The sequence below is a fragment of the Typopeltis vanoorti genome, chromosome 1 (assembly GCF_054136105.1).
Source record: "Typopeltis vanoorti isolate ZY-2024b chromosome 1, IOZ_Tvanoo_1.0, whole genome shotgun sequence".
In the NCBI taxonomy this organism is placed as follows: domain Eukaryota; kingdom Metazoa; phylum Arthropoda; class Arachnida; order Uropygi; family Thelyphonidae; genus Typopeltis; species Typopeltis vanoorti.
In genome coordinates, this window is record NC_143549.1 from 131,831,683 (window position 1) to 131,857,131 (window position 25,449).

The 25,449-nt window shown below is 37.7% G+C and overlaps 1 protein-coding gene across 1 annotated transcript in view; it reads right to left on the reverse strand.

The window, feature by feature from the left end:
• Window positions 1-25,449, reverse strand: part of LOC150110432 (striatin-3-like) — a 239,480-nt gene that overhangs the window by 171,217 nt on the left and 42,814 nt on the right. The window contains exon 5 of the mRNA XM_090398285.1: window positions 6,763-6,871. Coding sequence (XP_090254411.1) covers window positions 6,763-6,871 — 109 coding nt within the window. The remainder of the gene's footprint in view (window positions 1-6,762; window positions 6,872-25,449) is intronic.

The window sequence follows — 25,449 nt, forward strand, 5'->3', positions numbered from 1 at the left end:
TTAATGACGATCAAATAGTAAATCAGTTTCTTTTTTGCAAAGAATTAAGTGTGTCTACAAAAGGTGAGGACGTTTTTAACATTTTGAATAGCTATCTTGATAAATGGCAGTTAACATGGAAGTCGTGTGTAGGCATTTGTACAGATGGAGCCCCTTCCATGGCAGGCTGTGTTAAGGGCCTTACATCTTTTGTAAAAAAACAAAATGAGAATGTTATCGTAACTCACTGCTTTCTTCATAGGGAGGCCTTGATGGCAAAAAAATTGGGAGAAAAATTAAGAGAAGTTTTAGATCAAGTTGTTCAGATGGTAAACGTTATTAAAACAAGACCTGTCAAATTGCGTTTATTCGAAAAGCTTTGTATCGATATGGATTCACAACACAGACGGCTGCTTTTACACACTGAGGTGAGGTGGCTGTCAAGGGGGAAAGTACTTACTCGTGTACACGAGCTAAGACAAGAACTTCTTGGATTTTTTGAAGAGATGAAACAATTACATTTTTGTAACCTCCTTCAGTGCGAATTTTGGATTGCCAGGTTACAGTATTTGGCCGATTTAATTCAGCAGCTCAATATTTTGAATACTAGCATGCAAGGGAAAGAAGAAAATATTTTCACATCCACTGACAAAATGAAAGCGTTTCAGAGAAAACTACAGATTTGGAAAAGAAAAGCTGTTGAAGGTAATTTGGAAATGTTTCCATTGGTAAGTAACACTTGCATAAATGAAACACTTCCAATAATAGTTGAACATTTAACAAGTTTAGAAGAAAAATCGAGTTCTTATTTTCCATCACTTAATACTGAACAATACGATTGAATTAGAAACCCATTTATGGAAACTTCAAGTGATCTTGGTTTAACATTAACAGAAGAAGAAGAACTGGCAGCTATATCCACTGATCGTGGATTGATGATTAAACATAAGGAATTGTCTCTTGAAGCCTTTTGGATTTCTAAAAAAGAAGAATATGTGTCAATATCTAAAAAAGCTTTGAACATTTTACTACAATTTTCAACATCATATTTATGTGAATTCGGATTTTCTACCCTCACCACAATTAAGTGTAAAAAGAGAGGAACTCTTCAATGTATTGACGAGGAAATGAGAGTTTGCCTTTCAAATATATGCCCAAACATTGAAGCAATCGCTAGAACACATCAGGCTCATGTTTCTCATAAACACAAGAGTGAATAAACTTATGGTATGTTTTGTTTTATTTATTTTTTATCACATTATTTTTTTTCTGTAATATTTGACTTAATTATTATAACATATTTCTCAGAAATTTGAATATAGTGTGCCTACAATTATTTGTAGGATTTTAAATGAGCCCCGACTTCAAAAAGTTTGAGAACCACTGATCTACACCAATGCCATCTACTGCCCTCCACCACCTAGTATTTTCACAGACAATCACAAACATCCCATGGTGGGATTCAAACCCCTCAGCCTTTTGACTGGAGAGCAGATATGCTAACCACTTGGTAAACCAGGCTGGTGAAAGGAGAAAGAGAGCAAGCAGGTGATGGTAGTAGTAGTAGTAGTAGATTTTTATTTGCTGCATACCTTGGTATAGGCTGAGTATGAAGCTAGGCTGTTGAAAGTTTATTTTTCACTTGGTTAGAGTATATAATAAATTTAGTTTAATCCTTTATCCAAGTGTGAGCAAACAAAGTTTGTGCCTGAAAGTATTTTCAGGACTGGGGTAAGGTGGTACAACACCAGGGCAACTTGTTGCAAAGGTGGAGCAAGCTACCAACACTCCTGTTTCAGTATCTCCTATATAATGCAAAACACATCTCCTTGCAGATATGTCTAATGTTATGCATTAAGGGAAGGGCCACTACCCAGACTAGTTTCGACCTTTATTGAGGTCTCTTCAGTGGGAGCCAGTGGGAGTGTTGGTATCTTGCTCCACCTTTGCAACGAGTTGTCCTGGTGTTGTACCACCTTACCCCAGTCCTGAAGATACTTTCAGGCGCAAACTTTGTTTGCTCACACTTGGATAAAGGATTAAACTAAATTTATTATACGCTAACCAAGTGAAAAATAAACTTTTAACATCTTTCTCTAAACCCAGAGTAATTTATTAAAAAAGGGTGGCACACCATTTGGCAACTCCTATAGGTAGAGATGACCTGCTAATGCTTCTGCCTAGTATCTCAACTTGGGCCTGGCTCCCACTGAAGAGACCTAAATAAAGGTCAAAACTAGTCTGGATAGTGGCCCTTCCCTTAATGCATAACATTAGACATATCTGCAAGGAGATGTGTTTTGCATTATATAGAAGCTAGGCTACTTGATGCAAGCCATCTGTGGTAAGATGAAACTTTCTTTGACTGCTTTGACACACTTTCTGTTGAATGAGAACTTGGAAAATGGATGAGGATGTGGGATAGAATGGTGGATGATGGTCTTCATGCCAGTGGGAATAATATCTGTAACTCATTTGGTGTAGGCAGTGGTGCACTCAGGATTTAATCTTGGAGGCAGGTAAGCACTCATGATTTAATCTTGGGGGTGCGAGTTGAGTAGACAATTTGAGAATACCCACTATGCATTGCATACGAGCTATGACTGGGCATCTGCAATGATCGCCAATACATGATACCCGTGATCTCCTCTTGCTCGGCTCGGTCAAACGAAGTAACACCCGAGCACTACTTCGTTTGCCTTGCGTTCACAGCGGCCAGGATTGCCGAGAGCTATAGGGTATTCCCAACTTATATGACCGCTAATTCATAAGTAGCATAGAAATAGAAGACACTATACAACATAAATTTTAAAAAAAAAAAGAATTTTAATTAGGAAAAGATTTTTTGAAATTTTTCTAGTGTTTTTTCCCTTTTTCTTTTGGGGGGGAGCCAGGGCCCCCTTGGCCCCTTCCTAGGCGCGCCAATGGGTGTAGGTATTGGGATTGGATGAATAGAAGCAATAATCAGACCAAGAAAAGGACGAGTAGGAATTCTGGAGATCATTCCATTTGGCATCTTTGTAGTGCAGAGGATGAAAGGTCTGGAATGTTTAGAAGAAAGGCATGCTGGGAGAGAGGAGACCTGCACAAGATTGTGGTTTGAGCTACCAAGAGGAGAGGAAAAGTAACATCTACAGTGTATCTGGAAGGAGAGCTGGTTAAAAATAGACCCAGAGTACTGGGAGAGTGAAGAGGGTTATCAGGAATTCGTGAAGGCAGATGTATAATTTACACTAAGTCTTTGCATAAAGCAAAGACTTTCACTTCTCGTCCAGCTTAGTTGGTGGTGTTGGAAATGTGGATGATGAGTTACCTAGGAAAATGACTTCACTATTTAGATGGCTGAATTGTGATTTCATCAATAAGAATATAAAGAGGTCTGAGTAGTTCTCAGAGTCTGGAGACGTATAAATGCAGCAAATGAATGCTACTAAATGGGGTAAGGAAACCTTTATGAGATAGTCAAAAGCAGGGATTTTAAATTAGCCATTCTCTGGCAAGCAATGCCAGATCTCAAAGGCACAAGTGCCACCCTTGTGGCAAAAGAAATTGTGAAATGTGAAATATGTAATTTGGATAGTAGCAGATGCAGCTGCAATATGGGTTTCTGTCAAGAATAAGATGTTTGGTGTAGATGATAGCAAGTGATCATGAATGTCATTTACGTTGGTGTTAATGCCACTGACATTATTAAAGTAGATGTGAAAGTGAGTTCTGTATGTTGTGATTGGTTATATTGAGTCTTTTTTTCTCAGGATTAGTTTATGAGGGAGCTTCATTTTTGTTGCACTGTCACTGTAAGATTTGTCATAAGTTCATTTGTGGTTAGATGGAAGGATGGAGTGGGGGGGGGGGGGCACATAGTAAGAGAAGATGGACTCTTGGACATGACATTCATACAGAGAGAGTGAATATGCTTCATCCCATGATTAAAGTGTTAGAGAGGTCAGATTAGTGAGGATTAATATTCAAAACTGGATTGAAAAATAGCAGCTGCATTCTTTGTGAGCTAGTATGGGCTTTCTAAAGGAAGATTGTGTTTTAGCAATCTTCCTACTTTTTATAACAAGATGACCAATGAACTGGACAAGGGAAACACACATACAAAGACTACTACACCACAATCTGTTAAATACAATTAGATGGGATCAGATAGTAGATTAATTGGTCATACTGCAGGCTGGCTCTGTGACAGGTATCAGCAATATGCATAACGGGGGAGCAATATTCCAAATAAGTCACTAGTGGTATGCTGAAAAGTCTATTTTGAGACCATTGCTGTTTAACTTTTATGTTTATTTATATTCAGAAAATTATGAATGGTGATATGCTGTTGTTTGTAGATGATGCAAAATTGGGAAGAACTATGAGGAGTAGAACAAATGTTGTTACTTTGCAAGAGGACTTGAACAGATTGGATGAATGAATAACTGATTACGGTTATCAGCTGAATGCCACATAGTGTAAGGGGTATAGAATGTGGGAAGCAAGGATGGGATGCAGAGTTTACGACTTTTGTGAATATCTTAGAGGAGATAAGGGATCTGAGGGTGATGATGGATAATGATCTGAAATTTAGAGGACACATTGCTAAAACTGAGGACAGTACAACCGATTATGGTAATGATGCAGAGGAATGACATGTAGAAGTAAGGAGATTATGGTTCTGTTATATAAATCCTTGATTAGGCTGCTTATGGATAACTGATTTTTAAAGAACAATAAAAAGTTATCAGCAAGGACCCAGAGACAATTGACTAAGGTAGATTCTGGAATGCTGAATATAATGAAAGATTGAGCAAATGCATTTGAAGAGTCTAGTGGATAGAAGTGTGGAGGAGGGAAGGGATATGATTGTGATAAGTTGGTAATGAGTTATTACTAGATTAATGTGGTGAGGTTTTTCAATATAATGGGGGAGACTAAATGAGAACAATAGGCTATTTCTAGAAGCTATATAAGGAGGGTAGAGCAGGAGTTGGGAGAAGTTTATTGCACTGAGAGTGCGTGATTGAGATGCATTTCTTGAGTGTGGTGAGTGCATTTAAAGCACAGTATGATAAGCTGTCTGTGATAGTAGGACACTCCACAATGAATCTTTAGGCTTCACAATCTGATGATAATAATAATAATGGAGTTAACTGGTGAATGCACTTCGTACTGATATATAACAGAGTTGAAATAATATTTCGAATCTATGTTTTCATCATATAGCAGCTGGAAGGTTAAGGAATTGTATAATGCAATTTAAACATCTATGATGGATAATGGCTATGGAAGATGCTAGCTAATGGTCTTTCAGAAATAAGAGGAAGGGTTTTGACGATTGTAAATTGTGGCAGTGTGAATAATTAATGTTTATCTGAAACTACACAAGAGGTTCAACTTCTAGATTGTAGTAAATAAAGAGCAAATCTGGCATAACCTATTTCACTATTTGGTATCATGCTCTGATATTCAATTTTTTTTACCTACAGATGATAACGAAAGAAATGTTTAGACAAATATTATTATTATTATTATTATTATTATGTGACACCTCCAGGGAGTCCAAAGACTCATCAAGGGAGAGTGTGCCAACAGCATTGAATGATTGTCCACACTCAAACTTCCTTAACTTTTTTTTTTGCGTGAGCCATTAGTAGCAGAGGCTCTACCAATCGCCCAACCTTTGCTGGCGAAGTGGGAAATATGAAGATCTAATAAACTTGTTTAATCACTGAATGACCAGACTTCTGACCATATATAAAAATGCAAATATTAAAATGACATGATATGAATAAAACTGTATTAGTGGCAAAGTCACTAATTTCATCAAAAACAACTGTCATCAAATAACATTTATGGCAAAGAATACAACAATGCAATTTATTACATTTCATTCTTCTTTACACTCATTCACTTCATTAGATGCAAGATATGCATTTCATTTTATTTACAACTCAAAACAATATTAATGGGGCATATTGCAAAAGTTAGCAAAATAGCTTAAAGGATTTCTCAGATGTTGAAGAACACATTGAAGTAAAGACATGGAGATTATTATTTATAAAGCTATGATTTGCATGCATCTCAACTACGGTGCACAGATTTGGTCACCTGCGTTTCTTGGGGATCAGAATGTGGTAGAGAAGATTTAGAGATGAGTGACCAAGCTAGTGATAGGTTTGTAGAAATTCCCTATGAGAATATATCAAAGGATGTGTGGGTTGCTGTTTAGTGGACAGGTGGAAGATAGGGGAACATGATAGAAACTTAAGTTATTATTACCGGTATCTCCATGGAGTCAGTAGACTCATTGTGGGAGAAGTTACTGAGGGATTCTATAAGATTCACAAGTAAGAAATTTTTCAGTACATAATGAGTAGGGAATAAAACAAGAGATCAACCTTCGAAGTTGTGTAAGAGTGTAGTTAGTAAGGGGTGTACAGACTAGATTTTTTTTGCTTGGAAAGTAGTGAATGAGTGAAATGAATTGCCTTAGACTCCCTCCTTAGGTCTTAGGTCTCCCTCCTTAGAAATGAATTGAATTGCCTAAGGTCTCCCTCCTTAGACTCATTCGCTGACATCGAATGAGTCTAAGGAGGGAGTAAGACAAGTATTGTGTCAGTAATGGCTAGTGTGGGTCTCTTGCAATGAGTCTTTTGACTCTGTGGAGATACCCGCATAATAATAATAATAACTATACTGAGTGGTAGAATAAAGCATAGAGTATTACTGAAATCAAAAGCAATACAAATGCATAAAAATTTATTTCAAGGGAAATATATAAGCATTACATACCTGGACAGTACCATCCCATCCCCCTGTAATAAGCTCATGAGGAATTATCGGATGATAACATGCAGCAAATACACGTTGTTTATGTCCATCCATAACATCCGGAACATCACTAACAAAGCAAATATTGCTCTAAAATATAATACAATAATGTTGATAACAGTTAAAGAAGTACTTACAATGTGATTTCTTCTGCTACTCTACTTACGTGTAAACATATTTTATTATACTTCATACTCTCTGGTCAAATACTAAACTTTTATAGTTTCAATATGAAACTTTTATAGCTTCTGTATTCAGCTCTGAAATTATGTTGGATTTAATTTAATATCCACTTTGCATTTTGCATCGCCGAATTAAGCCTTTTGGCTCTTTATTTTAGTAAATATTAATATGCTAATTTACTTTACTTTATTCGAGTCAGAAGCAACATAGTTCAAATACATATAAATTTACAAAAAATAATTGATTATACGTAGGCTGTTCAATAAGTTATAAGACTATATTTATAACTTATTACAGACAACAGATTACCTTTAATCGTCATCATTTACATGGTCTTTTTCGAAGTAACTACCGTGAGACGCAATGCATTTGTCCCAAAGTTGCGTCCACTTCTTAAACACATGTGAAAGTACGTTTTTTGAAAGTTCTTTCAAAACCGCCTCCGCAACTTTCACACATGCTTTGTTGCTTTCGAAATGGCAGCCTCTTAGTGGTTTCTTGAGCTGAGGAAACAGCCAGAAATCGCACGGTGCGAGATAAGGACTGTATGGAGGGTGTGGTAGGATATCTATGTTGTTCTTCTGCAAAACGCCCACTACACAACCAGCAATATGTGGCCTTGCATTATCGTGGTGCAATAAGAAGCCATTCTTCAGCAATAGACGCTTCCTCTTGACGTGCTGTACCATTGTCTGTAAAACATCCGCATAGTATGAGCCGTTTACAGTATTCCTGGGTTCTACAGCGTGTTGGTAAACAATGCCTTCGTATCAAAAAACATTATGGTCATAACTTTACCAGCCGATTTTACGGGTTTTGCTTTATTGGGGGTGGGCGAAGATGGATGCTTCCATTCACTGCTTTATTGTTTCATTGTAGGGTCATAGTGATACAACCAAGCTTCATCTGCTGTAATGATGTGTTTTAAGAAGTTGTCGCCTTCTTGTTCCAGTCTTTCTTTCCATTCTGTGCACACATCCACTCAATGCTGCATTTGCTCTGGTGTCAAGAGTTTGGGAATCCATTGGGCGCAAACATGTTTCAGCTGCAAATGTTCAGCCATGATTGATGAACACTTTGCACAAAAATATTCAGAATAACATGCAACTAGCATACTGTAATTCTGCGATCCTCCTTGATGATAATCGCTGCTGTGTTGATCATTGTCTCTGTGATGGACGTTGAAGGTCTTCCCTCACATTCAAGATCTTCCACATTTTGCCTTCCTTCCTTAAAAGTTTTATGCCAGCAAAAACACTTGCCCTCGACATTGCTTCATCGTGGAAAGCTTCGCATATCATGTTAAAAGTGTCCGATGCTGATTTTTGCAAACGCACACAAAATTTAATCGCATAATGCTATTCCAAGGACGCTTCCATTTCGACGACTGGCCGCAGCTCGTGGGTGCGCCGAAACAAGCTTGCGTTTATTCACGTGACACTCTGGCACATCAGCCCATATACGCCATCTATCAACCTCTTTTGTTAATACAGACAGCAACATTTCTTTATTCCACAGAAATTAATATTGTGATGAGTGGTTTCGCGATAGTAAAATTAGTCTTATTACTTATTGAACAGCCCTCGTATATTGGAATTAAGAAGGAAAGTAAGACAACACAATTTACATCATAAATACACTAGATAAAAGTACACTAGAAGGTCCATCAAATTTTTGCTGCCCATTGGCCAGATCACAAGCGTTAGGTGTCACATTAATCAAATCGTCCATTGTACAGCTAAAGAGACATAACCTAAAGTTCAAGAGGTGAGCATAGTTTGCTCCTCCCCTATGTTTGCATACGGATGATTCACATGAGAGAGTCCCCACTTTTTTACATTATCCTTGGATCTTCAAACACTACATTACAGCCTATTTAAAGCTTTCCAGGTAGTCCAGTTTTCTCTGTGGCCTGGTGGAAGACTTTCAGATGGTAAAACCCAATCTGTAAGGTGATTGCTTCTTGTCTTCCATGAGGCTAGTCTTGATTTTTGGATTGGTTGAGTAAGGCTTTCAGTGGTATGAAGAAAACTTTTCTTGGATTTTAACAGTTTATGGGCAGGCTGATATTCAAATAGAGGATGGTCTGTAGACACAGATGCCTTCAGTCCCTCATTTCTAGCCACCATCTCGCGTCTAACATCTGGAAGTGCTATGCCAGCTAAACAATAGATTTTTGAAAAAACAATAGTTTTTTCACGAGGTGTCAGTCTCAAACAACCAGTAACGAGTCTACATGTCTTATTTAAGGTGACATCCACCTGCCTAGCATGGCAGGATCTATACCATACAGGGCCTGCATATTCTGCAGCTGAGTAACATAGAGCCAAGGCAGTGGTCCTTATTGTTTGAGCTTGTGTTCCCCAGGTGGTGCCGGATAGTTTCCAGAGAATACTATTCCTTGTAGTTACTTTATGTTTTGTATTTATACAATGTTTTTCATAAGTGAGAGCATGGTCTAAAGTTACCCCTAAATATTTAGGTGTTGGACAATGATCTAAGTGAGTGCTCTTGCAGGTTATTTGTAGTTTCCTTGTTGCCTGTTTATTCTTTACATGAAAAGCATAGACTTGGGTTTTTAGGGAATTAGATTTCAACTGGTTTTCACTATAGTAATGGCTAAGTTCAATCAGTGCTTCAGAAAGCTTTTGTTCTACACTCTCAAAATGATCCGCCTGAGTGGCAATGGCACGATCATCAACGTAGATAAAACTTTTTGTATCTTTGGAGAGAGGCTGGTCATTTGTATAGATGTTAAAAAGCATCGGGGCAAGGACACTGCCTTAAGTGAGGCCGTTCTTCTGATTCCTCTAACAACCAGGTTGTCCTTAAAATTCAACAAAATGTCTTTGATTCTGAAGCAGGCCTCTAACTAATTGAGTTACCTTATAATTTTTCGTCATTTTGTACAGTTTATTTAACAAGTTGCGGTGTCGTAAGCAGCAGTTAAGTCTATGAAAACTACCCCTGTTATTTTCGGTTCTCAAAATCATCCTCAATACATTGTGTTAGTTGAAGAACTTGTGATGTACAACTTTTCCCAGCTCGGAAGCCAGCCTGTTCAGGAATTAGGAGTGGATCAATTATCCTCATTAGTTTTTTGAGGATCATTTGCTCGAAAATCTTATACATATAACACAATAGAGAAATAGATCTATAATTTTTGGATCTTTCCCTGGTTTGAGAACTGCAATAACTCTTAACTCTTCTCCAAACTTTGGGTATTTTGCAGGTATCAATACAATTGTTGAACAAATTCAGCATCCATTCTTTCGTCGCAGGATCAAATTACTTGATTTGCTCAATACAAACTTCATCCAGACCTGCTGCTTTTCTTTCTTACAAATTTTAATTGCCCTATTAAGTTCTTCCATTGTAAAAGGTTTGAAGAAAATATTTGTTTCTTTCCCATATTCCCTCTGAAGTCCTGTCTTTTGTATTCAAATCGGATTTATAGGTTTGCCACTTTTAAGAAGTTGGTGTGCTATTTGATTTGCTAAGACATTAAAATGTGTCGAAATTTTGTTTGGGTCATTGCTGAGGCATCTAAGTAGCCTCCAAGCTTTTTGGCTACTCCTTCCTATATCTATTTCATTCATTAACTTTATCCATTGTTCCTGTTTTGCTTCAGATATGGATGTAACAACCTGTTGTCCGCTTGCTATAGTTTATTATTATTATTATTATTTCGGGCTACTCCAGGGAGTCCTTAGACTCATCGAGGGAGGCCCTAAACATCATGTCCACACAACTATTCGACATTCTCACAATATCTATCATATCTTGCCTTGAACTCGCTCACTGTTATAGCACCCACAACAGACTCTGGCAGCTTATTCCACTCATTTACCACTCTAAAAGTAAAGAACCCAGCTCTAACACTCCTGCTAACCACACTCTTGCCCAGCTTCCATAGGTGTCCCCTAGTTCTCCCACCACCAGTCCTGATCTCAAAAATATCCTCTGAATTAATCCTATAGAATCCTTTTAGCAATTTGAATGTCTCAATCATATCTCCCCTTTTCCGCCTATCAACTAGTTTCTGCAACCCACAAATCTTCAACCTGTTCTCATATGGTTCATTCCATAGACCTGCTATCATCTAAGTCACTCGCCTCTGGATCCTCTCCACCTTCTCCCCATCAAGAAGGAACCGAGGCGACCAAATCTGGGCACAGTAGTCGAGATGAGATCTTATCAGGGCTCAGTACAGAGGTACAATAACTTGCTTGTCTCTGTTCGTCAAGGTATTTATCAACAACCAAGTGAGCTGATGAGCTGATTTAGCTACTTTTGCAATGTGCCCCCCCTAAACTTCATCTCCCTATCCACCAACACTCCCAAGTCCCTGGCCTCATCAATCTCTTGGAGTACAGTTCTACCAATGTGGTATACTGCTGCTAATCTTTTCATCCCAAAATACATAACCTTACATTTTGTCACATTAAAATGACATCCATTCTCCTTAGCCCAGAACTCCAATTTATCTAAGTCATCCTGCAAGACTTTGACACCTTCTGCATTCACAGGACCAAGACCATTCTTGGTCTGCATTCACAGGACTTTCTGCATTCACCACCCACAGAGTATCATGGAAGAAAACCACCATGCTCCACCACAGCAAATTCAAGAAAGAGAGACTTTTCTTAGAAGCAGCAGCAGCTCTCAGAAACAAGCCAAATCTTAATAAATATGGTTGCATTAAGCTTCCGAAGATTTGGGAAACACTCATCACCAGAGGTCCCACCTTACATTCCAGGCCACCTACTACTGCCCTTAGAGGGCTCTCCACCTAGATAGGACTTTAGTGTCACCCACGTGGTTGGGCTTAGTATTGTAAGATTTGTGTGTGCATGTCACATTAATTGTGTTTGTAATCCCCGTAGATGTCCTAGTGACTAGGACGAAATATAGGAAGTATTAAATTCTATTTTAATTCTTTTTGAGTGTTGTAAAAAATCCATTAAGCCTCCAACATGATGTCCTCACAGCACTTAAGCCTCTACACACGAATACCATGGTATAAGTTTAAAAAAAAAAATATATATATATATATATCTAGGTTTAAAAAAATATTTTTTTTAATTTATGAAACAGATAATAAATAAAAAATTATATTGTGTATTCAGCTAGAATTGTTTATTAAGTTGGGCACAGAGAGCACTCATAACAAAACAAACTGGTTAATGCCTAAGATTAAGCAGAACAGAGTAGCAGAAGGAATCATACTGGAACTGGCCATCTGACCATTACTTATGCTTTTAAAACTTTAATAAAAATATAGTACATAAAGCAAAAGGATAAAACTAAATAAGTAAACTCTTATTTTAATGGCCTAATATAGCCCATTCGTTTAGGAGTGACCCTTTTTTTCTTTTTTTAAGTCATTGGCTTTTCACCCAAATTCCAGGGCATTACTGAAATGTTATAAAACTAATATATGAAAAATAAAAATAGGAGAAAATTGGAAAAAATCTATTTGGATGTTGTTTTCTGTCTCCTTATTCCAGCGATGTGCCTTCATATACTGTTAAAGGAAGAGGGGGGAAGTTGGGGGTAAAGTAATGTGGGGGAATTATTTGAAAAAAAAACCTGGTTTTTTATATATTATTATTATATTATTATTATTAGTATAATATTATTATTATTATTAAGGGTGGGTAGAGAGGGCATTTGGGAGGAGGGGTGAGAGAAGGATCTGAAGCTAGAAATTATTTTTTGGGGGAATAGGAGGGATTTAAGGGAAAAAGTCAGGGGTGGGAGTAATGGGGTGTGAGCCGTTTCGACCACTGTTGTCTTTGGAACTCATAGGGGAAGTGGATGCTATGTCATGTCGGTTAGGTGTTTCTGTCTTTGGTGTACTTGTGTTGTCTCTTATTTGCTGGAGTCGCGACCTAATTTTTATGTTATGGAGCTTCCAATTCTTGGAGATTATGTACGATCAGTGGATGTTTATCGAGTTTTCATCATATTTTATGACTATCGTTTCCAATATTCTAAGCATTGTTTCGTTGTCTTGTATGTCTAATATTATGGCCTTGTCAATTTGTGGGGTATGTTTTTGTTCAAAGGCATGGACTGATATCTCAGATTTTCCTGTACTCATATTTGTAGATTTAGGGACACAAAAACACACGTGTTGAACAGATTATTTTATTAATTACTAATAAAATAAAACTTGATGTTTCGACCCCTATATCGAGGTCATCATCGGAAGAATACAACTGTATAAGGAACCAAGCTACATGCTCACGCCCCGTATACCAGTAAACTAAATCTACGTAGTTAATAAATCCTTTTTCCTAGACTGACCTCTAGTGATAAAAATAAAAATAAAAAATAAAAAATAAAAAAATAAATATATATATTTATTTAAATATATATATAAAAAATAAATATATAATATATATATATATGTTAAAGATACCAAGTAATTTTAAACCTGGTTTTACTCCATTTCCCAAGTAAACAAACAGACTAAAAGTCAAGTTTGCGCCTGCAATTGATGCAAGTCTATCTGATCCCACAGGTAGTGCAGGATCAGGGCAACTCGTGGCAAAGGTGGAACAAGCTCCGATCACTAATCTTAATATTTACCCTTAATGCCAAAACACATCTCCAAGAAGGGGATATATGATGTTTTGTATTAAAGGCAAGGGGCCACTACCCAGACCGGTTTCGACCTTTATTGAGGTCTCGTCAGTGGGAGCTAGGCTAGAAATATCAAGATTTAGTCATACCGAGCTTGTAAGTATTTCGCCAAAACAAGTTACCATAAGGTGTTTTAACCTTATTAAATATAAAAATCTCTGGAGGAGATATAAATGTAGGAAGTATTTTTACCTTGGGTATAAATATGTTAAAGATACCAAGTAATTTATATATATATATATATATATTATAAATAAATAAATACAACTACAATAAACTGCTAAAGTCCTCATGTATTAATATTCTTCTGGATAGTTCTGATTGTTATAAAATGATTTCTTTCAGTTGCTGTTGAATGTTCCAAACACTTCACCAGATTGTCTTCTTGTAGTGGGATTTTTCTAAGGCTAGTTTAGGTTGTTATACAGGTTGTAGATGGGTCTTCCACATTCTTGAAATGGTTAGGCCATCATTTTTGTTGAGATTTGGGTTGTGTTTGAGCATTTCACATGACTCTTTAAATTTTCTCTCAAACCAGGTTTTGGTGCAGTGTAGGGGACTTGGTATTTTTCCAGTCAATTCTGTGGTATGTTTAGAGTGCGTGGTCAGAAAGGCCAGTTTTACCAAAATGGAGGTATTTAATGTGTCGTTTGTGTTCATCTTGTCTGATTGGGATAGTTCACCCTGTTTCCCCTATGTATGGTATGTTACATGTGCATTGTATTTTGTATAACAACCTAAACTAGCCATAGAAAAATCCCCCTACAAGAAGACAACCTGGTGAAGTGTTTGGAACATTCAACAGCAACTGAAAGAAATCATTTTATAACAATCAGAACTATCCAGAAGAATATTAATACATGAGGACTTTAGCAGTTTATTGTAGTTGTATTTATTTATTTATAATATATATATATATATATATATATATATATATATAAAACTGGTAATTAGTTTACGGAATTAAGGAATTAACAACGCATATAAAGTATATTAATTAAAGGTAACTTTAATAAATACCAAAGACCAACCACTTCCCCTAGACCTACCTGGTGTATACCAGGTCCCTTGCAGCTGCAAATTGTCCTACTTTGGCCAAACAGGCAGAACAACAAATATCAGGATTTCAGAACACAAACACTACATCCGGTTTCACCAGTACAGCCGCTCTGGGCTGGCAGACCATGCCTTAGATACCCACCATAGAATTTGTTGGAAGAAAACAAAAATAATACACCGCAGCAAGTTTAAATACGAAAGATTATTCAAGGAATCTTCAGCAGCTCTAAAAAACCATTCCTAACCTCAGCAAATTTGGGTGCATGAAACTACTCCAAATTTGGGAGATTTACATTTTGAGAACTTCAGTCCAACTGCCAAGTCAACCAAATTAGCCCACCAGAGGGCACCATTAGGACTTTAGGAACAATATTAGTTTCTTGCTTTCTTCCTCATTTGCTTTTGTTAGTGCCTGCATGCACATACCATATCTTTATGCTCCTGAAGATGGCAACGTGATGTTGCCGAAATATAGAAGTTATTTATTAAAGTTACATGTAATTAATATACTTTATATGCGTTGTTAATTCCGTAAACTAATTACCAGTTATGTATGACCAACGTATAAGCCTTGCTAATAGAATATATATATATATATATATTTTTTTTTTTTTATCACTAGAGGTCAGACTAGGAAAAAGGATTTATTAACTACGTAGATTTAGTTTACCGGTATACGGGGCATGAGCATGTAGCTTTGTTCCTTATACAGTTGTATTCTTCCGATGATGATCTCGATATAGGGGTCGAAATTTTTATTTTATTAGTAATTAATAAAATAATCTGTTCAACACGTGTGTTTTTGTGTCCCTAAATCTACAAATATGAGTGCTGATCACCGTGTAACCTTAAAAGAAAGAAATTTCCTGTACTTTGTATCCTGTTTTTCTTTTGGTTGTTGCATTTTTTATTGTTTAAATGTTGTGGAATAGAGATGTTTAGGGAATAGGGGAAAAAAGGAGCACTCCTAAACGAAAGTAGGCTATATTAGCCATTAAAATAATAGTTTATTTTTAACACAGGTATATCTGTAAATAAGTAATAAATAAATAATCATGAACTAGATTCGTGTGCCTGATTATATGTACAGATGATTCCAATCTGTACACATAATTACGAGTAAGCAAGGTATATAAGTAATTACATCCGATCTTAAGAATAAATGAGAATATCAGATATTTAGTTTGATAAAAAGGGGAGAAAGACATTAAATCCAGAATTCATTTCAGACAAATTATAGACACTATAACCTGTTAGAATTAATTACTTTAATTTCCTGATGTTTCGACCTTCATATTAGGGTCATCATCTGGAGTATACATGCATGCACGCACGCGCACACACACACACACACGCACACACACACACAGAGACAAGTATATTACATATGACACATTATGCCAAAGAGACAATGATTTGATCAACCATTATTCTACTGGCCTGGCCTCTAGTGAAAAAAAAAAAAAAACCTACATCAAAGCTATATTGTATTTATAACATCGTCAGAGAACAAATTCATGCAGATAGTTTTATCACAGCAAAAGTGGTGTCCTAATTTAACATGAGAATTGTTAGATTAGACTTAAGATCCTGGATTACTTGCAGTCTTATTTATAATTAACTCTTAAAAGGTTATGTGAATAGAATATATGCCTTCCATATTCTTGTGATTTTTAGACCATCATTATTGTTAAGATTCGGGTGATTGATAAAAATTTCACAGGTCTCTGTAAATTTACGTTCATACCACGTTTTGGTGTGATGTAAACAACAGATGACTTTCCATTCAATTCTATGTAGAGTATTCAGGGCATGATCAGAAAGGCTACATTTACCATAGTTATTATCTTTAATGTGCTGTTTATGCTCCTTTTTTCAGATAAGAATTGTTCATCCTGTTTTCCCTATATAATGTAGATTACAGGTGCAATGAATACGGTATACACTCCAAGGTGGGCCAGTGGAGGAAGTGTATCCCTGGATGAGTTGAATAAGTTCTTTAATTTTGCAGGGGGGTTTAAAGGTGGCATTAAGGTTGTATTTCTGTAGTATTCTGTTTATTTTATCTGCTATCCCATTAATATATGGAATGGTTACAGTTTTATTGTAATCTAGTTGTTTTTTTTTTTTTTAAGTGGGGTCTTGTGAAGAATTTTGTTGATTGTATTTTGGCTGCAGCCATTTTTCAGGAAGGTATTGCTGATAACTTTTAATTCATCTTTATTCTTGTTCACTAGAGCAAATCTTCAAAGCCCTGAGCCCTGTTTTTAGTGTGTTAGTGACACCTAGTTTTTGTGTTGAGCGGTGGTAAGAGTTTATATATTGATAGTAAGAATGTATTTGCCAGTATGTGTAGGCTTCCAGTAAACAGTGAAGTAAAGACTGCCAGAAGGAATATGTGCGACAAGTGAATCTAGAAAAGGAAGTGTGTTCTGACTTTCAATTTCAATTATGAATTGTATGTGTTTATGTTGTTTGTTTAGGTGGATGAAGAAAGTGTCTAATGTCTGGCAGCCATAGGACCAGATAGCGAAAACATTGTCAATATATCTAAGCCAGACTTTGGGTTTTAAAGTAAAGGAATTTAGAGCATGTTGCTCAAGAGCTTCCATATAAAAGTTAGCAATTGGAAGCAAGGGGCAATGGGGGGGGTGATAATGGTGAGCCCGTGACTGTGCCTTCTTTTTCTAGGTAGAAAGTGTTTTGCCACACAAAATAGCCAGAATGTAGTACATGAGCAAAGGGTACTGTGATATCAGGCAGAAATTTGTCCGGTAAAAGAAGAATTGTATCATTGATTGGGACATTTGTGAAAAGGGGAGAGATGTCAAAAACTGACTATTAAATCCTTTTTTCCAGTGTGATGTCTAAACTTGATTGGTCTTGTGTGGTCGGTCTTGAGGCGAGAGATCATGGTAGTGGCACTGCGATTAAACTTGGAGTTGATGGTAGCTCCTGGATTTTCTGCTGAGTACGAGTGATGAGTCATGTCCTGAAGAATGGTTCTTTTTATGTTTTCTTTATGGGTGGTTTTAAAAAGATCAAAATCTGTGGTATCACTTGATTTTGCAGCCATTGCTACTTCATCTGCAGTTTCATTTCCCTTTAATCCCACATGGAATGGGATCCATTGGAAGATTATTTCGGAATCCTTATGTAGTTTGTTTATGTTTTTTGTTATGTCTCTAAGTATTTCTTGATGGCTAGTGTAGAAGTTCTTAATAGCTTGAAGGGCTGCTAAGGAATCTGTGAAAAATATAAACTCCTTTGGGTTTTGTTCGTCCAAATATTGCAGTGCTGTGTTAATGGCTATTAATTCTGCATGGTATGAGTTGCATCCAATACTGTTAGTTGTTTTTAGTTCTATATTATGAGAGCCATAGATGAGTATGCCACTCACAGAATTGTCATTTGGATTTTTGGAGCCATCTGTGTAGATCTTTATTGAGTCGGGTCCATCCTCCATTATTTTTGAAAGGGCTAATGATCTCAAGATTTCAGGGTTTTCTAGGCTTTTTTTCTCATGTTTTCCTATTTCAGAGGGGCTAAGAAGTGACTGATTTAAGTAATTTTTCTGTTTTCTTTTTTATCCAATTAGTTGTGTTATTGTTAAGAAGTTGATAGGTGCCGTTTTCTGAGACTAATTGATTCATTTTTCCAAGTATTATTATTATTATTTTTATTATTATTATTACGGGCAACTCCAAGGAGTCCTTAGACTCATTGAGGGAGGCCCTAAACATCATATAAAGAACAACTGTCGAATAGTTGTTCATATAAAGAACAACTATTCGACATTCGCACAGTATCTATCATACTTTGCTTTGAACTCATTTTCAGTCATGGCACCCACAACAAACTCTGACAACTTATTCCACTCATTCACCACTCTCTAAGTAAAAAACCTAGTTCTAACACCCTTGCTAACTACACTCTTGTTCAGTTTCCATGGATGGCCCCTAGTTCTCCCATCACCAGACCTGTTCTGAAAAATTTCCTCTGAATTAATCTTGTAAAAACCATGAACCATTCTTTTCTGTTGTGTAAAACATTTCAATTCAGAATTTTGAATTGCATGAACGTGAATACACATATATTTTTTTTGGAGGAGAGGTCGACCGTGAGATGTGGTGATTAATACCCTTGGAGGGTAGTGGATGGCAATGCTTGAGTTAGATTTCATTTTATTTAGTGTACTTAAATGTATTGTTTTGCTTGTAATTGTTTGTACTTTTTTTCTATTTATTTAACGGAATTTATTAATTGAATAATTAACGATTACACTACTCGGCAGTAAGGAATGATGACGGATTCAGCAGCAGTCGCAAGTGGCGTATCGCCAAGTCCTCCGTCATTTAAGAACTCAATTATTAGCAATATCATAAGGGACTTTGTGGCATGCAGTACTTGCGGCATGTATGCGTCTCGGGAATTAGATATGTGGCTTGTGAAAGAGAGCAGAGAGCGTATATGTGCAAAATGCAGGCAGATGGAGGAAAAACTCAAATAAGTGCATTAGAAATATCGATATCCGACTTTGTTGCTCCAGGAACGGGGAATGAATGTAGGAAGACAAGTAGTGTGATAGGAGAGAATGAAAAAAAGATATATATGAATGAGAAAATAATAGTTGATAGTGTGGAAGGTGTGAGTGACTGTGAAAGTTTAGGAGATGGTTTTGTTTGGGAGAGTGAATTTAGATTAAGAGTGACTGACCTGCAGAGGGAGATAGATGAGTTGAAAGAGGAGGTGGAATGTCTTGTGAATGAGAGCAGAAGTATGAAAGATAAGATTAGGAGAATGGAAGAGATAAATGCAAAGAGAATCAGAGTAGGAGAGAGAGAGAATTTAGGGAGTATGAGTGAGAGGTATGGGGGTGCTAGAAGAGGAGAGAATGGAAACAGTAGAAGAGAGGGAATGAGAGAGAGGTATGGGAATGCTAGCAGACGAGAGGATGGAAACAGTAAGAGAGACGGAATGAGAGAGAGATATGGAAGTGCTAGAAGAGGAGAGAATGGAAACGGTAGGAGAGACAGAATGAGAGAGGGATATGGAAGTGCTAGAAGTGGAGAAAATGGAAACAGTAGGAGAGAGGGAATGAGAGAGATGTATGGGAGTGCTAGAAGAGGAGAGAATGAAAATAGTAGGAGAGAGGGAATGAGAGAGATGTATGGGAGTGCTAGAAGAGGAGAGAATGGAAACAGTAGGAGAGAGAGGTATGGGAATGCTAGAAGAGAGAATAGCAGTAGAGGAGAGGGAATGAGAGAGACCTATGGGAATGAAAGAAGAGGAGAGAATGGAAACAATAGGAGAGAGGGAATGGTAAGAGGTATAATGTATGGCGACTCAATGATCCGTGGTGTTCAAGATAGGATGCGTGAGGAGCGTTTGCCAGGAGGAACAATAGAAAGGGTGGCTATGGCAATTAAGAGAGGTGAAAGGGTGGATGAGATGATTGTGATGGTAGGAACGAATGACTTGAGTGGTAATGTAAGTCGGGCAGCGAGAGATATGAGGTTTTTGCTTGAGACTGTACGGAAGAAGACAGAGAGAGGAAAAATAGTGTGTGTGTTGCCAAGGTATGATAATGATGAGCTGAGCATGAGAGCGGTGATATTGAATGGCATAATAGCAAGAATGTGTGACAAGAGAGGACTGTTATATGTGGATGCTTGGAGTGCGTTTGAGGAAAGAGAGGAATTGTATGCGAGAGACCGTTTACATTTGAACGAGGAAGGACGTAGGCATCTGGAAAGATTGCTGTTCTGAAAGAGTCAGTGTGTCCCAGGGAGGATGATAGCAGGGGTGGCCTCTTGTGGGAATGGATACTTGGGAGAAGGGAGACGATGTCAGGTAACACTGAGCCCAGTGGAGTCTAGAAGGGATAATGCTGGGTATAGAAAAAATGGCATTTATATGCTTTATACTAATGCCAGGAGTATCCGGAATAAGGGAGAGGAATTGGTGGCGCAGATAGCATCAGCCTAGCCAAAAATTATTGGTATCACTGAGACGTGGTTGACAGAAGGGGATATAATAACAGCAATAGAAGTCGCTGAGTATAGCATTTTCCGTCAGGATAGGAGGGGAAAGCGTGGTGGTGGGGTACTGCTTATGATAAGTGATGACCTATGTCCTCTAAGAGTGGAGGCTTTGGAAGGAAGTGAGACAAATGATTTTGAGAGCGTATGGTGTGAGGTAGAGGTAGGCAAGACAGGATATTTAGTGGGGTGTTGCTACAGACCCAGGAGCACAGAGGATGGGGACCAGGAGATGTTTAGACAGCTAAGTTGGGCATGTGCAAGAAGAATGATTGTTATGGGTGATTTTAACTACAGTAGTATAAATTGGAGAGAGGAAGATGCATGTAGCAATAGGGGAATGGAATTTCTAGAATTCTTGAGGGACAAATGTCTTAGGCAACATGTAACAGAGGGAACAAGAGGTTCAAGAGTTTTGGATTTGGTTATAGCATCAGAAGAGTTGATAATAACTGAGTTAAATAACATCATGTCAAGAACAACTATTCAACATCTACACAGTATCTATCATACTTTGCTTTGAACTCATTCACAGGCACGGCACTCACAACAGACTCTGGCAACTTTTTCCACTCTTCACCACTCTCCAAGTAAAAAACCTAGTTCTAACACCCTTGCTAACCACACTCTTGCCCAGTCCTGTTCTGAAAAATATCCTCTGAATTAATCTTATAGAAACCCTTCAGTAATTTGAATGTCTCAATCATATAACCCCTTTTCCACCTATCAACCAATTTCTGTAACCCACAGATCTTCAACCTGTTCTCGTAAGGTTCATTCCATAGACCAGCTATCATCTTGGTCACTCGCCTCTGGATCCTCTCTATCTTCTCCCCATCAAGAAGAAACCCATGGGCCCAGATCTGGGCACAGTAGTCAAGATGGGGTCTTATCAAGGCTCGATAAAGAGGAACAATGACTTATATCTGCTCGTCAAAGTATTCTTCAGAAACCAAGTGATCTGATTCATCCACTCTTGTTATGTTCCCCCTAAACTTCAACTCCCTATCAACCATCACACCCAAATCTCTGACTTCGTCAACCTCCTGGAGTACAGTTCCACCAATGTGATATACTGCTGCTAATTTTTTTCACCCCAAAATGCATAACCTTACGGTTTGCTACATTAAACTGACATCCATTCTCATTAGCCCAGACTGCCAATCTATCCAAATCATCCTGCAAAATTTTGACATCATGTGCATTCACTGTTGCTCTACCCAACTTTGCATCATCAGCAAGTGCCACTTCATAAAGGAGGTGATCGAACTCAAGCATCAAACTATAGGCCTATCTGTGTGTCAGCTGTTGTGGTTAAATTGTTGGAGAAGCTTGTGAGAACTAGGATCCAGAATTGGGTTGACAAACGACAATAGTTTTATCTTTGATGGACAGCATGGATTTGCTAAAGAGAGGTCATGTTTTAGTAATCAGAGGAGAAAGATACACAGTAATATACTTGGATTTCGCAAAGGCTTTTGATAGATTACTGGATTACTCATGGTAAGTTGAGAGTCAAACTAGAGCAGATGAGGTTGGATATTAAATTAGTGCATTGGATTGGAGACTGGCTATCTGATAGGTATCAACAAGTTGTGTATGGGGGAGTGATATCCAGGAAAAGGAAAGTCACTAGTGGAGTGCCTCAGGAGGTCTGTTTTAGGACCGTTACTGTTTAACTTGTATATTAATGATATTGGTGAAGATCTGGATGGAAATATCCAGTTGTTTGCAGATGATGCAAAGTTGGGATGAACCATGAAGAGTAAAGAAGATGTTGTCGCCTTACAAGAAGATTTGAATAAATTGAGTGATTGGGCACGGAAATGGGGATGTGAGTTCAATGTTGCAAAATGTAAGGTTTTAAAATTTGGAATACGATGATAGGATGCAGAATTTATGCTGAGGATATATTGTTGGAGGTGGAAGAAATAAGAAATCTGGGGTGACAGTGGATAAGGATCTGAAATTTATAGAACACAGCCAAAATTGTGAAGACAACACAAAGGCTTCTGGGAATGATGCAGAGGACACTGACTTGTAGAAGTAGAGAGATTCTTGTTCCATTGTATAAGGCTTTGATTAGGTTACACATGGGCTATTGTGCCCAGATTTGGTACCTGGTTTTCAGAAGGATGAAGAGATGTTGGAAAGGGTCCAAAAGCAACTGACTAAGGTAGTTTCTAATAACCTCTGGAATGTCGAGTGTGAGGAAAGATTGAGAAGATGTAATTTGCAGAGTCTGGTGGACAGGAGGAAGAGGGGGGGGAAGATATGATAGAGACCTACAAGTTAGTTATTATAGGATCAATACTGGAGAAGTTCTACAGAAAATAGTGGGAGATCGGGGAAGAACCAGAGGTCATCCCTGGAAACTGTATAAAGAAGGTGTGAGTAGGGGATTGAGAAGCAGGTTTATTTTGTGCAGAGTTGTAAATGATTGGAATACCTTGCCTGAGAGTATGCTGTCTGCAAGGAGTTTGAGTGTGTTTAAGACATGGTATAATGAGCTGTGTGTGTGTGATAAAAGGACCTCCCAGATGAGTCTTTGACTCCATGAGGTCTTTAGGTAATAATAATAATAATAATAAATGAATAGTTCCTCTCAGATCCTTTCCCATATCATTAATGAACATATTAAATAGCAGTGGTCCAAGAACAGAACCCTGTGGCAAACCACTAGTAACAGGCCTTCTTTCGGACTGCATTCCTGAATAAACTACTCTCTGATATCTCTCCATCAACCACCTTCCTATCCATGTCACCAACCCTATATCCATCCCCATGTGCTACACTTTACTCATTAGAATTCCATGTGGTATCTTGTCAAAGGGCTTAGCAAAGTCCAGAAGTATCACTGTAAATCCATTACTCTTATCCAGTTCAGCCGTCACTGTATTATAAAACGTGAGCAAGTTACCGAGGCATGATCTACCCATTACAAAACCATGCTATCCTCCATGCAGTATCCCATTTTCATCTATCCATTCCTGTATTTTGCTCTTGACTAATATCTCCAAAACCTTGACAACAATTCCTGATATGCTGATTGGTTGGTAATTTGCAACAGCAGTCTTGGAACCTCCTTTATGCAATGGAATTATTTTCCCCCTCTTTCCACCCCCTTGGGACTAACCCAGCTGAGACTTAAATTAAACAATATGGTCAAGGGAACTAACAAGTCCTTTGCCGCTTCTCGTAAGACTGAAGTTGGTATACCATCCAATCCCATAGATGTATTTACATTAAGGTTCTAAAATATACTATTCACCTCCATTTCATTCACTGCAATTCCTGTATCAGCCATTCGTTCTCTCATTTCTGCAATATCACAGCATGGATGATATACTCTTGCAAAGTGTTTGCTTAGTAATTCTACTACAGGTAGGCATTCAAAAATCCGGCCATCGATAATCCGGTTCCTTCAGATCTACAGCATGGATTTCGGAGTGTGCATTTTCAAATTTACAAGGTTGGAGCACCACTCTTTTCTGTTTATATTTTGATGGCACTGTAGTCGATAAGCATTGCGATAACCTTCTTATTCCTTCTCATTTTATCATTTATTTGCTGCTGTATAGCCCCATTATGGATTCAGCAAAGAAAAGAGGTGGCGTAAAATGTAAACATCGTGCGCTGTTGATCGCAGAGAGAGTGGAAGTTCTAAAATAACTTGATAGCGGCGTGTCTATGCGAACCATTTGTGAAACATATGACATTGGCTCTTCAACAGTGTATGATATTAAAAAACAGAAAAAAAATCTGTTAAAGTTCTTTTCTGACAGTGTATCAAAAAAGCAAATGTTTGTAAGGAAGTCAATGACGGAGGGAAAAAGTTCGGAACTGGACCAAGTTCTCACAACCTGGTTTAATTTTCGTGTAAGTGAAGGTGTGGAAATTTCTGGTGATTTATTAAAGGAACAAGCCAAAATGTTTCATGAAGAGCTGGGATTGCAACACAAGTGTGAATATTTAGAAGATTGGCTGCATCGTTTTAAGTCACAACATGGCTTACAGTTTCATGCGGCTAGTGCATAGTTGCTCATTATCAGAAAAAGTTTACATCCGAGGGCCTTCAAGAGTATGACACAGTTTCCTATTCATTACCATGCCAACAAGAAGGGGTGGGTTACCACTGATGTTACATTGGATTGGTTTCAAAACTTTTTGTTCCTAAGGCTAGGGCTCACTGTAACTCAGTTGGATTAGACCCTAATTGCAAGATACTTCATATTTTAGACAGTTGTTCGGCACATCCAAAAGCCAATCTTCTAGTGAAAGATAATGTTTTTGTTGTCTACCTCCCACCCAACTGCATATCACTAATTCAACCACAGGAGAATGGTATTATACGTTCGATGAAGTGAAGTATCAATCCCTGTTATGAGGCACCTAGTGAGTTCAGTTAATTCAGGCACTCCCAGTACAGAAGTTCATAAAAGAATTCAACATTAAGGATGCAGTATACTATGTTGCCAATGCATGGAAGTCTGTGAAAACATCAACACTGAAAAATGGATGGCATAAATTGTGGCCAAGTTTAATCTTTGCCTCTCATTCTAACGAAGACACTGAAAATAATATTGCAGGGTTTAGGGTTCCCAAAGAAAAGCAGCTTATACAGGAACTTCTTGCTTATGTAAAAGATGTAACTAATCCTGATGCTAAGGAGCCTTTATCAAGGATAAATGAAGATTTTTTTTTTGTTAAAAAA